This window comes from Notamacropus eugenii, chromosome 5, assembly GCF_028372415.1.
Source record: "Notamacropus eugenii isolate mMacEug1 chromosome 5, mMacEug1.pri_v2, whole genome shotgun sequence".
Lineage (NCBI taxonomy): Eukaryota > Metazoa > Chordata > Mammalia > Diprotodontia > Macropodidae > Notamacropus > Notamacropus eugenii.
The window spans coordinates 406,571,921-406,585,452 of record NC_092876.1 but is presented as its reverse complement, the minus strand read 5'-3'; the positions used below and the strand labels follow the sequence as shown (position 1 = coordinate 406,585,452).

At 39.1% G+C, this 13,532-nt stretch overlaps 1 protein-coding gene and 1 non-coding gene across 10 annotated transcripts in view; one reads left to right on the top strand and one right to left on the bottom strand.

Annotated features, from left to right (window-relative positions):
• TSGA10 (testis specific 10) overlaps positions 1–13,532 on the top strand; it is a 144,888-nt gene that overhangs the window by 87,763 nt on the left and 43,593 nt on the right. For all 9 annotated transcript variants that reach the window (XR_011968158.1, XR_011968157.1, XM_072614641.1 and 6 more), the window contains exon 11: positions 2,701–2,855. Coding sequence is in view for 7 of the 9 variants with exons in the window: in XM_072614641.1 (XP_072470742.1) it covers positions 2,701–2,855 (155 nt within the window). In the remaining 2 variants the exon portion in view is untranslated. The remainder of the gene's footprint in view (positions 1–2,700; positions 2,856–13,532) is intronic.
• On the bottom strand, positions 5,604–5,710 carry LOC140509454 (U6 spliceosomal RNA). The gene has a single exon (XR_011968767.1). It is a non-coding gene; the product is annotated as a U6 spliceosomal RNA (small nuclear RNA).

Sequence of the window (13,532 nt, the reverse complement as noted above, 5' to 3'; positions counted from 1 at the left end):
ATTTACACATCTTGTGTCTCTTTGGAGCTGCTTCAGTTCTGCTTTGCTGATTATAATGATTAGACCAATGACATTAGTGAGCAGAATGCACTATATAGGCACAAAACTGCTACTTGTAGAGCACCTTTGAAAGTCATAGTGAATTTGAATGTGGTGTTATCTCTGTTTTCCCTAGCACTGGATGGCTTCTGTAATATTTAGCCATTGTACCAAGGGTTCTTTGGATAGTCCTTGGTCTTGGACCTCTCTGAGATCTGGTACAGAAGGATTTATTTGGAAAGCTAAAAACAAACAAAAAGAATTACAACTTTTTAGGGGCAACTATATATTAGGGGAGTTTTGTCATCCCAACTCTTATCCATACTTATTTTCAATCCTTCCTTTACCTATCTGAATGCTCCTTCTCTGGCCTCCTTTGCTGGATCATCTTCCAGATCATGCCCTCTAACTGCAGATGTCCCTCAGGGTTCTGTCCTGGGCCCTCTTCTCTTCCTCTTCTATGTTACTTCACTGGGTGATTTCATCAGCTGTCATGGGTTTAATTATCACCTCTATGCTAATAATCATCAAATCTACCTTTCCTGCTTCCATCTTTCTGCTGACCTACAATCTTTTATCTCAAGCTGCCTTTCAGACATCTGGAATTGGATGTCCTGCAGACATCTTAAATTCAGTGTCTAAAACAGAACTCGCTATCTTTCCTCCTAAATTGCCAGCCCTCCCTCCCAGGCATACACACACACACCTTCTCTATAACTATAGAGGACAATTGAATTTGTTTAAATGCAAAACATACACTTGCCAAAAAGACTATTTTATGGAGAACAGGACACGGTGGTCAGAAGAAGTGATACGATGGCACTCTCAAGGTCTGTCTCAAGAACTTTGGAATTGATTGTGTGACACGAGAGACTGGCACAGGACCGCCCAGCATGGTGTTTCCACATCAGAGAAGGTGCTGTGCTCTGTGAGTAAAGAGGAATTGAGACCTCACAAAGGAAACACAGTATGTATAAATTTAGAATGTCCACCCAAATGTTCATACAGACTATCTGTGCCCAGTCTGTGGTAGAGCATTACAAGTTTGTATTGATCTGATCAGCCACAGTCAGACACACTGAAACTTGACTTTATCATGATGTCTGACAACACCATCCTCCCTGTCCCTCAGTCTGCCAATCTATGAGTTGTCTTGAATTCCTCACTATCTGTTACCCTGCCCATATCCAATCTATTGCTAAGGCTTTTTGATTTCACCTTTATAACTTCTCTCCAATACACCCCCTTCCTTCCTTTGACACTGTTACCACTCTGGTGCATGCCCTCATCACCTCACACCTGGATTGTTGCAGTAGCATGCTGGTGGGTCTGCCTTTCTCAAGTCTTTCCCCACTCTATTATATCCTCCAGCCAGTCACTAAAATGACTCCCATCCCATCCCAGGTCTGATCACATCACCCCCATGCTCAATAAACTCTGGTGACTCACTGTTGCCTCCAGGATTAAATACAAAATGCTCTGGTATTCAAAGTCCTTCATAGCTTAGACCCTTCCTACCTTTCCAGTCTCGTTACACCTTATGCACTGACAAATACTCTTTGATCCAGCGACCCTGACCTCCTGATTGTTTGCATGAACAAGACACTCCATCTCTTGACCCATACATTTTTTCCGAATATCCCTGAGGCCTGTAACACTTGACCCCTTCTGCTTCTACCACTGCCCTCCCTGGGTTCATTTAATTCCCAGCTAAAATCTCACCTTCCACAGGAAGTCTTCTCCAGTCCCTCTTAATTCCATTGCCTTTCCTCTGCCAGTTATTTCCTATTTATCCTGTATATAGCTTGCTTTGTATATATTTGTTGTATCCCACATTAGATTATAAATTTCTTGCCACTTTTTGTATCCTCAGCACTTAGCACAGTGCCTAGCATGTAGTAGGTGCTTAATAAATTTTTATTGATCAAATTAGAATTGGACTTCGTGGAACACTTAAACAACACATTGGGACTTTCTAGGAAGTTGATATTTGAATAATTTGTTGTGTGGGTAGACTTTTTTCCTCCTGTGTTTTTGCTTTAAGTTTGATCATTAGGGAAAATATCTGAAAATATATAGACATTTGTTCCCTAATGATGATTTCTGTGTGAATCAAGAAGGCAGTTTAATTGTAGTTACTTTAACACTTTAAAAGATCAATAGTTTCATCTATCTGGATGCTTCTTCCAATAACATAAGTAGGTGGTTCCATGTATTTCTACAGAAAAATATCTCAGCATATTACAGACAGTTTTAAAGTGGATGAGTCTCTTGGTACTTTATAGGGCCATTTGAATTTTGGTCCATTAGTGGATCCTCATAAGCCTTGCCACCTTGTGAGTCCCTACTATATATGTGAAAGAACCCACAGTCACCTCCACACAGTGATAAATTATCGGAGTAGAACTTTAGTGAAAGTTTAATATAGTTTTCAACTTTGTACACACATTCTATTTCAGATTGTTAACTATGCTTTAAATATTTGAACTATTTAAAATTCATGGCTGTTCATGCTATTCGCAGAGGTAAAAACTAATTATTATTTGGACAATTTTTATTAATCTGGTTTCAAATAAAAGAGCACTCATTACAAAGAATATTAGAGCCTCCTTGAAAAATTTAATTTGATTAAAAACGACACCTTTGTGGTTGCATGTCTAGATAATTTTACAAGGCAAAGTATTGCCCAGCGAGAAGAAGTCAACCTTCTTGGTGCAACACTCAATGATTTGGCTAAAGAAAAGGATTGCCTGCAAGCATGCTTGGATAAAAAATCTGAGAATATTGCTTCCCTTGGAGACAGCTTGGCAATGAAAGTATGTTCTGAGATCTATCAAGTGTTTAATAATTTTATCTAAGTATGTTAGTTGACAAAAATTATTTAAAATTTACTCTTAATTTCATAAGATTCCCACAAAACTTTTATAAGCATTTAAATTTCTGATTTTACAATATCCAGAGTGATTTTAGGAGGTATGCTAATAAACTAGTTAGTGATACAAATTTTATCTTTTCATCATCATTAAGTTGTGATTAACATTCTTCTGACTTTAACCAGCTTTGAAAACTATAAGCAATATTAAATAACGTGACTGTTAAGCAAACATTGGACCTTACTCATCAAAATGAGTGTTGTCCTTTTCTTAGTAATTACCTTGGAGCTGGTGAATAAGGTAGGTAATGGCATTTGGTAATATTGTTTCATATCAGAAATGAGGTGTAACTGAATAAATGTGTTGGGGTTTTTTTTCCATGTGGCTTATAACCTGGCTCTGATGGTAGTTGGAAAAATGTTTTAGCAGTGACTACGTTGTAGTGATACATATATGATCTCTTGAGATGAATACCTTGAAATCCAACCCTGACTTTTAGTATGCCTGTTAAAAAGAGGCCCCACTGGGCTTTATAGTTATACCACAAGTTCAAATCAATAACTGCTTATTATGCTTTATGCAAGCCACTATGCCACGAGAATGATACTGTTGACAGAAATGCAATAGCTGACTCCTGAAGTCTCTGAGATCTCTGACTTAGGATCTACTAGCTACTTTTCCACGGTTCAGTGTGGCTCTGTCAGGTAACAAGTTATAAAAATCAGTGCCCAAGCCCCGATGCATTACAGCATTCTTTTATTAAGCCAGTTAGACAAACCAGACTAATAGCAAGAAAATTTAGTTGAGATGTAAAATTGAGAAACAGCATAAACAATAATGTAGAGAATAATAATTACATCAACTGGTAGAGTTAATTCCTGCCTCACCATATCCCCATCCAGTCCTTGATCATAATGGATCTTAACAAGGAAGCCCCTCAAAGTACTTTTCCAATCAAACTGGCCTTCTCACTGTACTTCTTACCCAGCTCTTCTGTTCTGAAGTCCATATCTTTGCACTTGCTGTCCTTCACACCTAGAATGCCCTCCCTCCTCACCTCAGACTCTTAGAATCCCTAATCTCCTTCAGGACAGTTCAAGTACTCTAAATGAGTGCCTTCCGTTGCTAATTCCCCCCATTTACTTGTGGTCCCCCTGTCATACATACATATGTATGTATGTATACATACATATGTATCTTTCAAGAGAATGTTCAGCTTTTGTCTTTATCCCAGCACCTACCCCCCAGGATAATTCCAGGTACGTAGAGGTGCTTAACAAATTCATGTTGATTAATGGTGTGCCCTTTGGTGCATTTATGTTCAGTCTTGACATTAATTCATTGTCTATGGTATCTTTTATAATTAGGTCTATTTTTTCTTTTGTTTTGTCTCACATGATTGTCATCCTTGCCTTTTTTGTTTAAGTAGAAGCATAATCATCTGTAAAATGAGTTGGAGAAGGAAAAGGCAAACTACTCCAGTGTTTTTGCTAAGAAAACCCCAAATGGGGTCACAGAGAGTAGGACACACCTGAAACAAATAATAGATTCTACTGTTCTCTTATTTTTAACTCTTTGAATATCTTTCCATTTCTTGTATTTCTTATAAACAATATATTGTTGAATTCTGATTTCTAATTAGTTCTATTAGCCTCTATTATGGATGAGTTTATATCCCACTCACATTCACAGTTATGAATGCTAACTTCATTTTTCCCTTGATCCTATTTTTATATACATATCCTTCTCTTTTTTACCCTGTCCCCTCCTCAAGAATTTGTTTTGCTTCTGACCATTGCCTCCCCTCTTATGCTGTGCCCCTACCTTCTCTTAACCCTTTCCCCTCCTACTTCCCTGTTGGGTAAGATGAGTTTCTGTACTCAATTATGTGTATGTATTTATTCTTCCCTCCTTGAATCAATGTAGATGAGAATAAGGTTCAAGTGTTGCCCCCCACCCCAACTCACTGCTTGCTCCCTCCATTGTATAAAGTTTATCCAGGGGTGGGGACCCTATGACCTCTAGGCCCTCTTGTTCCTCAAATGTGGCCCTTTGACTGAATCCAAACTTCACAGAACAATCCTTAATAAAAGGATTTGTTCTGTAAAACTTGGACTCAGTCAAAAGACCACAATGTAGAAGGCCACATGTAGCCTCAAGGCCATGGGTTCCCCACCCTGGATAAACTCTTCCTTGCGCCTTCCATTTATATGAAGTAATTTCCCCCATTCTTCTCCCTTCTTCTCTCCCAGTACATTCTTCCTTCCCACCTTTCCATTATTCTTTTGAGATCATTCCAACATAATAGAATCACACCCAGGCCCTCTAATTAGATTCCTTCTAAGAATGATGATTACATTCTGAGGGGGTATGTGTGTCTTTTCCCTATGTAAAAATATAAACAGTTTAGCCTTATTTAATAAATCTTATGATTTCTCCCTTATGTTTACCTTTTTATGCTTCTCTTGAGAATTGTGTTTGATTGTCAAGATTTTCTGTTCAACTCTGGTCTTTTCATCTGGAATCTTGGAAAGTTCTCTATTTCATTAAATGTTCATTTTTCACTGTAGGATTAATCTCAGTTTTGCTGAATAGGGTAATCTTTTTTTTTTTTTTGAGATTCACTTCACTTTTATTATGAACAAACACAATCTCAGATCAGTAAATGACTTCAGAGTCAATATCAATAGAAAAAATATGGAATGCTTCACGAATTTGCATGTCATCCTTGTGCATGGGCCATGCTAATCTTCTCTGTATCGTTCCAATTTTAGTATATGTGCTGCCAAAGCAAGCACTGAATAGGTTAATCTTGGCTGTAATCCTAGATCCTTGACTTTCCAGAATATTATATTCCAAGTCTTCTGTTTCTTTAAAATGGAGACTGCTAAATTTTGTGTGATCTTGACTGTGGTTTCACTGTACCTGGATTCTTTCTTTCCTATTGTTTTTGCAGTGTTTTCTTTTACTTAAAAGTTTTGGAATTTGGTTATACTATTCCTGGGAGTTTTCATTTTGTCTTTCTTTTAGGCATTAACCAGTGCATTATTTTGATTTGTATTTCATCCTCTGGTTCTAAGATATCTGGGCAGTTTTCCTTTATAATTTTTTTTTGAAATGTAATATCTAAGACCTTTTTTGTTCATGACTTTCAAGTAGTCCAATGATTCTTAAATTATCTCTCCTTAAGAGATACCTCCTAGATAAATTTTTTTCCTATGAGATATTTCACATTTCTTCTAATTTTTTAAGTGTTTTGACTTTGTTTTGTTATTTCTTGATGAATCATGAAGTCATTAACTTTCATTTGGCCAATTGTAAGTTTTAAGGAGTTATCATCAGTAAGGTTTTCGTACCTCTTTTAGAAAACTTATAATTCTCTTTTCATAACTTTTTTGTATAGCTCTCATTATTTTCCTCTTCTACTTTCATTTGGTTTTTAAGATAATTTTTTGATTTGTTTTTAATTGCTTTAACTTTGTTAAAATTCTTGTTGGGTGTGTGTCCAATCTGCTTTCTTCTTTGAGGGTTTACTTGTAGATATTTTCAAATTATTGTCTTTTGTGTTTGTATCTTGAGCTTCCCTATCATCATTTGTTGTTCAATCATTTTTCAGTCATATCTGACTTTTCATGACCCCATTTGGGGTTTTCTTGGTAAAAATGCTGGAGTGGTTTACCATTTCCTTCTCCAGATTATTTTACAGATGAGGAAACTGAGGAAAATAAGATTAAATGACTTACCCAAGGTCACATAGCTAGGTCATATTTGAACTCAGGAAGATTAGCTTAGTACTGTATCCACTGCACCACCTAAATGCTTTCCCTATCACTGTAATAGTTCTTTACAGTCAGGTTTTTGTTTTTTTTTTTTAATTTTTGTTTGTTCAGTCTTCCACCCTATTTCTTGATTTTGGACTTTAAGTTAAAGTTGGGCTTTGCCTGCTTCTGGGTGGTGGAATAATGTCTGGCTTGAGCTTCTCTCTTTTTGTGTATTTCTGCTGTTTTCATAGCACAGTCTTGGGGTCTGCAAGCTTTGGTTGCTTCCAGGGTGGTGTGATCTCGGTAAAGGTATGTTCAGAGCCATTTTGGTATGATTTTGGAAAGCTTCTGATTTGAGTTTGAGTCTGTTGGATTGTGTGTTGTCAAACTGCACTAGAGCACTACTGGACTCAGTTGCTGTTAGCCCACTGGGAAGTTGTGTAGATTCAGAGAGACTGAACTGCTTAGCTCCCATTTGGTCTTAGTTTCCTGCCCCAATTATTCACTGAAGACTTTTATGTGGGGCTAAATGTTAAAATTGAGCCCCTCTTCTGCTCTTGGGCTCAGAGCCACACAGCTCAGTCTTGAGGACTTGTTCCTTGTTACATACACAGTGAAGGCCCCTCTTGCTAACAGCCATTCCTCTCTACCCTAGAACTGGATAGTTAGTAGGCTTGTTCCTCTTCACAGCACTGGTTTTGGAGTTCTTGGGAGCTCTTTCTGCCACAGTGCTTTCAACTCTGATGTTCAGTCTCAGCCCCCTTTACCATCTTTAGCTTCCAGAATGATCCCCCCTCCCCCGCCCCTCACTGCCTCTGTTCTGTGCTTCTGGCTAGCTCCCACCGCAGTGTCCACAGACCTGTCTGTCTTTCTTCCTAAGCTGCACTGGGCTGGAAAAATAATTTGCTATGACTTTTTCTTCATTTTCCTGATCAGAATTTGGTCTGGCACATTTTCTAGATTGTTGTAGAGGTTGTTGGGTGAGCTGGGAAAGCAATGCTACTTTCACTCTGTCATCTTGACTGCCTCTAGGTAACCTTATTTAGCGACTTCTTGAAATACAATGCCTAAGTTTGGGATTTTTTTCCCTTGAGAGAGTCATGGTTTTCAGGGAGTCTGATTCTTATATTTTCTTCTCAACACATTTTCCAGGTCACTTCTTTCTGATAGCAGATACTTTACATCTTTTTTTTTCAGTCTTCTGACATTGCCCTAATATTTATTGTTGTCTCATAGAATCATCGAGTTCTTTTTGCTCCATTTAGTTTCTCAGGGAGTCCATTACCAGAATGAGATTTTCCACCCTCTGTTCTAAGTTACTCATCTTCTTTTCAGTTCCCCCCTCCTCCCCTGCCCAAGCTTTTATTTGAATTACAATTTCAGTTTTATTCTTAATTTCTTCCAACAATTCTTGGAGTAATTGTGGCAAGGTAATTATTTTCTCTTCCTCTTCCTCTACCTTGTGCCAGACTCAAGCTTTGCTGTCTGTCACTGTATCTGTGTTGAAGAGGCAGGCCCTGTTTGGTGCTGTCTTCTCTGTAGTCTGGATGCTGATGCCACTGTAGTTCTGGGTGGGTGACTGGTCCTAGACCCCACCCATTGCCTTAATTCCTAGCCTCTGTCTGAGACTTCTTATGCTGTCCTCAGCTTGTCTCTGTCTCCTTCTCCTTATACAGTCCTTGACAGGTCACAGTTACATATTGGGGATCCTGCTTTGATTTAGGCCTCAGTGTCACTGCATCGTTAGGTAAGTTCAGTTAGAAAAGCATAAGGATAAGAAAGGTCAGCTTGGCGTAAATCCACAGGAACCATTTGGAGGACATTGGTATGGGAAATGTGCCTTTAAAGATTTGGTTAACTTACTCATGCAAGTTGATTTAGGCAGGCCTGAGCAAATTTTTTTATGCTACATACTGATGCTAGCTTGGAAGCCTTAGAATCAGTTTGGCACCAAAAAACCTGTTGCATTCTCCAGTAAGAGAACTTAATGGACTTTGTAAGCTTTACACAAACTGCATTTATTGGCTTTGAAGTGTGTCATCACTGAGAAATTCAAAAGCCATGTGTTTGGAGGTAATTTTCAAGTATGGACAGTTAATAATCTAGTACCTATATTTTGACCATTACCTAGTTGGATGCTGCCTTCCAGGGATGGGTAGCTAGCTAAGAGTTCTATGATACCATCAACCAGGAAAGACTGATATGAATGAAGATGCCCTGTATTCTCGTGTGTCAGAGGCCTAAATGTTCTAGGCCTCATGACACTGAAGTTATGCTGGTAACTGTGGAAGGTGTGAAGGCAGTCTGCCTCAGTCTGAGTGTCAGTCGATCAAGTAAACCGTCTGCAATAAGATAGAACAGATGCATGATGAAACAATGCAAGAAATAATGTGAGTAACAAAGTTATGTGTTGATCACTAGGAACTCAAGTTTAGTTCCTTGGAGGGGACCCGATGGAGTAGTCTCTGTGGGGACTGAAAGTGCAAATGAGAATTAGGGGGAATAGATTCAATAGTACTTTCACATACTTAACAAGCATCAACAAAGTTTTGTAAGTAAGGGGAGATTACGCTATTCCATCATGCCAGGTCTGTGTGATCTGCCTTGTTTGGGAGAAGGAAAAACACCATCACACTGAGCACCAGACTCTTTCTTTCCAGAAAAGAAGAGAAAGGCCATTCCTTAAAGTCTTCAACCTGACCTCCTGCCTTGAGGAAAGAAGAGTAACTCTATTGCTTCAGCTGCCAGCACCCTGAGACCAAACCCCTGTGGATAGTGAAAGCCTACCTGAACACATTCCTCTGTGATTGACAAGATTCCTTCTTGGCTATGTCCTCCTCACCATCCTGGTCACTCTGAAACCCCAGCTGAAGTCATTCAAACCTTGTTCTCTTATCACCCATGATCAAAGCCAATAAATTGCCATTCTCTTCAATCTCCCTCCCTCAATGTCCCACTCTGAAGTTACCCACTCTTTTATTGTGCTTTCTGAAATGCCTGTTCCTCCCTCCTGATGACATAACTTTCCTGTCTTCCCCCTACTCGCTAGTCAAGGTGAGGGAATTGAAGTACTTCTTGCTCCTCATTGCCACTTGCAGGTTCTCCCTCTTTCACCATCACTTACTAATCTTTTCTCCCCTTTGAGATTCACTCAATCCATATCTATCAAAATCTTGGTGGCTCTTATCTACCAACTTCTAGGGCATTCCCTTTCTTCCCTTAATGAGTTCAGTACATGGCTAACAGTCTTTCTGTTTTTCAAATTCTTCTTTCATATTAGGAGACTTTTAACATACATATTGATACTCTCGCAAACACCCCAACCTTACAGATTAACTTTCTCATATGATCTATTCTCCACCCTATCTCAGTCACACATAAATATGGTTATGCTTTTAATTTTGTCATCACCCACATATATACCATTTACATATTCATAAATTTTGAAATTCTTTTATTGGATCATGATCTATTTTTATTCTTTCTTTCCCTCTGCTTTGTAACCACAGACCCTATCCTTCATTCACATCATGATTTCCAGTCTCTCAGTCTCGTAGATCTTTCCCAAGTCATCACCACTACACTAGTTATATACTTTTGAGCCTTCCCTGTCTTGACTCTGTAGTGAGCCATTTCAACCCTGTATTGTCTTCTTCTGTTAAGTCTCTTGTCCACTTATTGTATCACCAGTCTCTTTTTTTAATTAATTATTTTTAGTTTTCAACATCCATTTCCACAAGATTTTGTGTTCCAAATTTTCTCCCCATCTATCCCCTTCCCCTGCCCCAAGACACCGTACATTCTGATTACCCCCTCCCCCAATCTACCCTCTCTTCTATCACACCCTTCCCTTCCTTTATCCCCATCTTCTCTCTTTTCTTGTAGGGCAAGATAGATTTCTATACCCCATTACCTGTATTTCTTATTTTCCATGCAAATTTCTTATTTGCATGGAAAAACAATTTTCAACATTCGTTCCTAAATCTTTGATTTCCAACTTTTCTCCCTTCCTTCCTCCCCACACATCCCCACTGTGAAGGCATGTAATTCAATAAAGGTTATACATGTGTAATTATGCAAAAGATTTCCATAATAGTCATGTTGTGAAAGATTAACTCTGTTTCCCTCCATCCTATCCTGTCCCCCATTTATTCTATTCTCTCTTTTGTCCTTGTCTTTCCTCAAAAGTTTTTACTTCTAATTACTTCCTCCTCCCATTTGCTCTCCCTTTTGTCATCCCCCTCACAGTTTATTTATCCCATTTTTCCTTACTTTCCTGTAGTGTAAGATAGATTTTCATACCAAATTGAATGTGCATATTATTCCCTCCTTAAGCCAAATGTGCTGACAGTAAGCTTCACTTTCCCCATCACCTCCCCCCTTTCCCCTTCCATTGAAAAAGCTTTTTCTTGCCTCTTTTATGAGACACAATTTGACCCATTCCATTTCTCCCTTTCTCTTCCCAATATATTCCTCTCTCACCTCTTAATTTTATTAGTTTAGATATTATCCCTTCCTATTCAACTCACCCTGTGCCCTCTGTCTACATATGTGTAATCCCTTCAACTACCCAAATACTGACAAAAGTCTCAAGAGTTACAAATATTGTCTTTCCATGTAGGAATGTAAACAGTTGAACTTCAGTAAGTCCCTTATGATTTCTCTTTCCTGTTTACCTTTTCATGCCTCTCTTGATTCTTGCGTTTGAAAGTCAGATTTTCTTTTCAGCTCTGGTCTTTTCATCATGAATACTTGAAAGTCCTCTATTTCATTGAGTGATCATTTTTTTCACCTGAAGTATTATACTTAGTTTTGCTGAGTAGGTGATTCTTGGTTTTAATCCTAGTTCCTTTGACTTCTGGAATATCATATTCCAAGCCCTTCTATCCCTTAATGTAGAAGCTGCTAGATCTTGTGTTATCCTGATTGTATTTCCACAGTACTGCAATTGTTTCTTTCTGGCTGCTTGAAATATTTTCTCCTTGACCTGGGAATTCTGGAATCTGGCTACAATATTCCTAGGAGTTTTTCTTTTTGGATCTCTTTCAGGAGGTGATCAGTGGATTCTTTCAATATTTATTTTACTCTCTGGTTCTAGAATATCAGGACAGTTTTCCTTGATAATTTCATGAAAGATGATGTCTAAGTTCTTTTTTTTGATCATGGCTTTCAGGTAGCCTCATAATTTTTAAATTGTCTCTCCTGGATCTATTTTCCAGGTCAGTTATTTTTTCAGTGAGATGTTTCACATTATCTTCTATTTTTTCATTCTTTTGGTTTTGTTTTGTAGTTTCTTAGTTTCTCATAAAGTCATTAGCCTTCATCTGCTCCATTCTAATTTTTAAAAAACTATTTTCTTCAGTGAGCTTTTGAACCTCTTTTTCCATTTGGCTAATTCTCCTTTTTAAAGCATTCTTTTCCTCATTGGCTTTTTGGACCTCTGTTGCATTTGGGTTAGTCTATTTTTAAAGGTGTTATTTTCTTCAGCAGTCTGTTTCTTCAGAGCTGTTGACTTACTTTTCATGATTTTCTTGTATCACTCTCATTTTTCTTCCCAATTTTTCCTCCACCTTTCTTACTTGATTTTCAGAGTCCTTTTTGAACTCTTCCATGGCCTGAGACCATTGAAAATTTATTTTGGAGATTTTGGATGAAGAAAGGTTGACTTTGATGTCTTCCTCTAATGGTATGCTTTGTTCTTCCTCATCCAAAAGGATGGAGGAAAATACCTGTTCATCAAGAAGGCAACCTTTTATTGTTTTATTTTTTTCCCCTTTTTTGGTCATTTTCCCAGCCAGTTACTTGACTTTTGAGTCCTTTGTCAAGTGGAGGGTATTCTCTAGGGAACTGTAAGTTCTCAGTTCCTCTAAGGTGGCACAATCAAGGGAGATGGGTTTACCCCTCTCCTGGCCTGCACTCTGGTTTGGGAGCAATCACATGCTTTTCTGCCCAGGATCAGCGAATAGAGTTCCCTCTCCACAACTGCCTCCAGCTCCACCACACCAGTGCTCCTCCTCACCCTGGGGCTGCCACTCAGGGCTGAAATTCAGATCAGCTGCTTGATTCCCCCAGGGTCTTTTGGTGGAGGGCTCCAAAAATGGATGCTGCAGCTGCCTGGAGCCTAGGCTAGGACAGGACCCTGCTCCCTTCTTACTCAGGTGAAAGAACTTTCTCAATGACCTTTGAAGCTGTCTCTGGCGTTTGTGGGTTGAGGAATAGGGTGCTACCACAGGTGCTACCCTGAAGTCTGCTCCAGTCCTATCTCTGCCATGTTGCCTGGTCAAGGCTGGGCTGTGTTCCATGGGCTGCGCTCTGCTCTGAGCCAAGTGCTATAGACCTTTCCTGTCAGCCTTCCAGGCTGCCTTGGGCTGGAAATCTCTTTCACTGTGTTGTTTTGTGGCTTCTGCTGCTCTAGAATTTGTTTACAGGTATTTTATGGGCTTTGGAGAGAGAGCTATAGCAGGTCCGTCCTTCTGCTCTGCCACTTTGGCTCTGCCCTATATCACCAGTCTTGCCTTGCAAAGCCTTAGTCTTGGATCACCTCTCCTCTCCTGGCCTCCATCTGCTGCTTTTGCTGAATGAAGCTGTAGAAAATCATGAGACTATGCTGAATGAGTCTACTACAGTTTTATATTATACTATTTCCACTGGGCCCTCGCTGCTGCATGATAGCCCTTTTACACCTCCCTAATTAATGCATTGTCTCACTTCAACAACTAATCTTCCAAACCTTTTCATCTCTCCCCAAGCTTCCCATGGCTTCACCTACTCAACTGAAAACCTTGTCTCGTATTTTACTGAAAAATTGAGGGTATTCTCAGAAAATTCCCTCTTCTCCCTTTGTCCTCCTTTATACCAT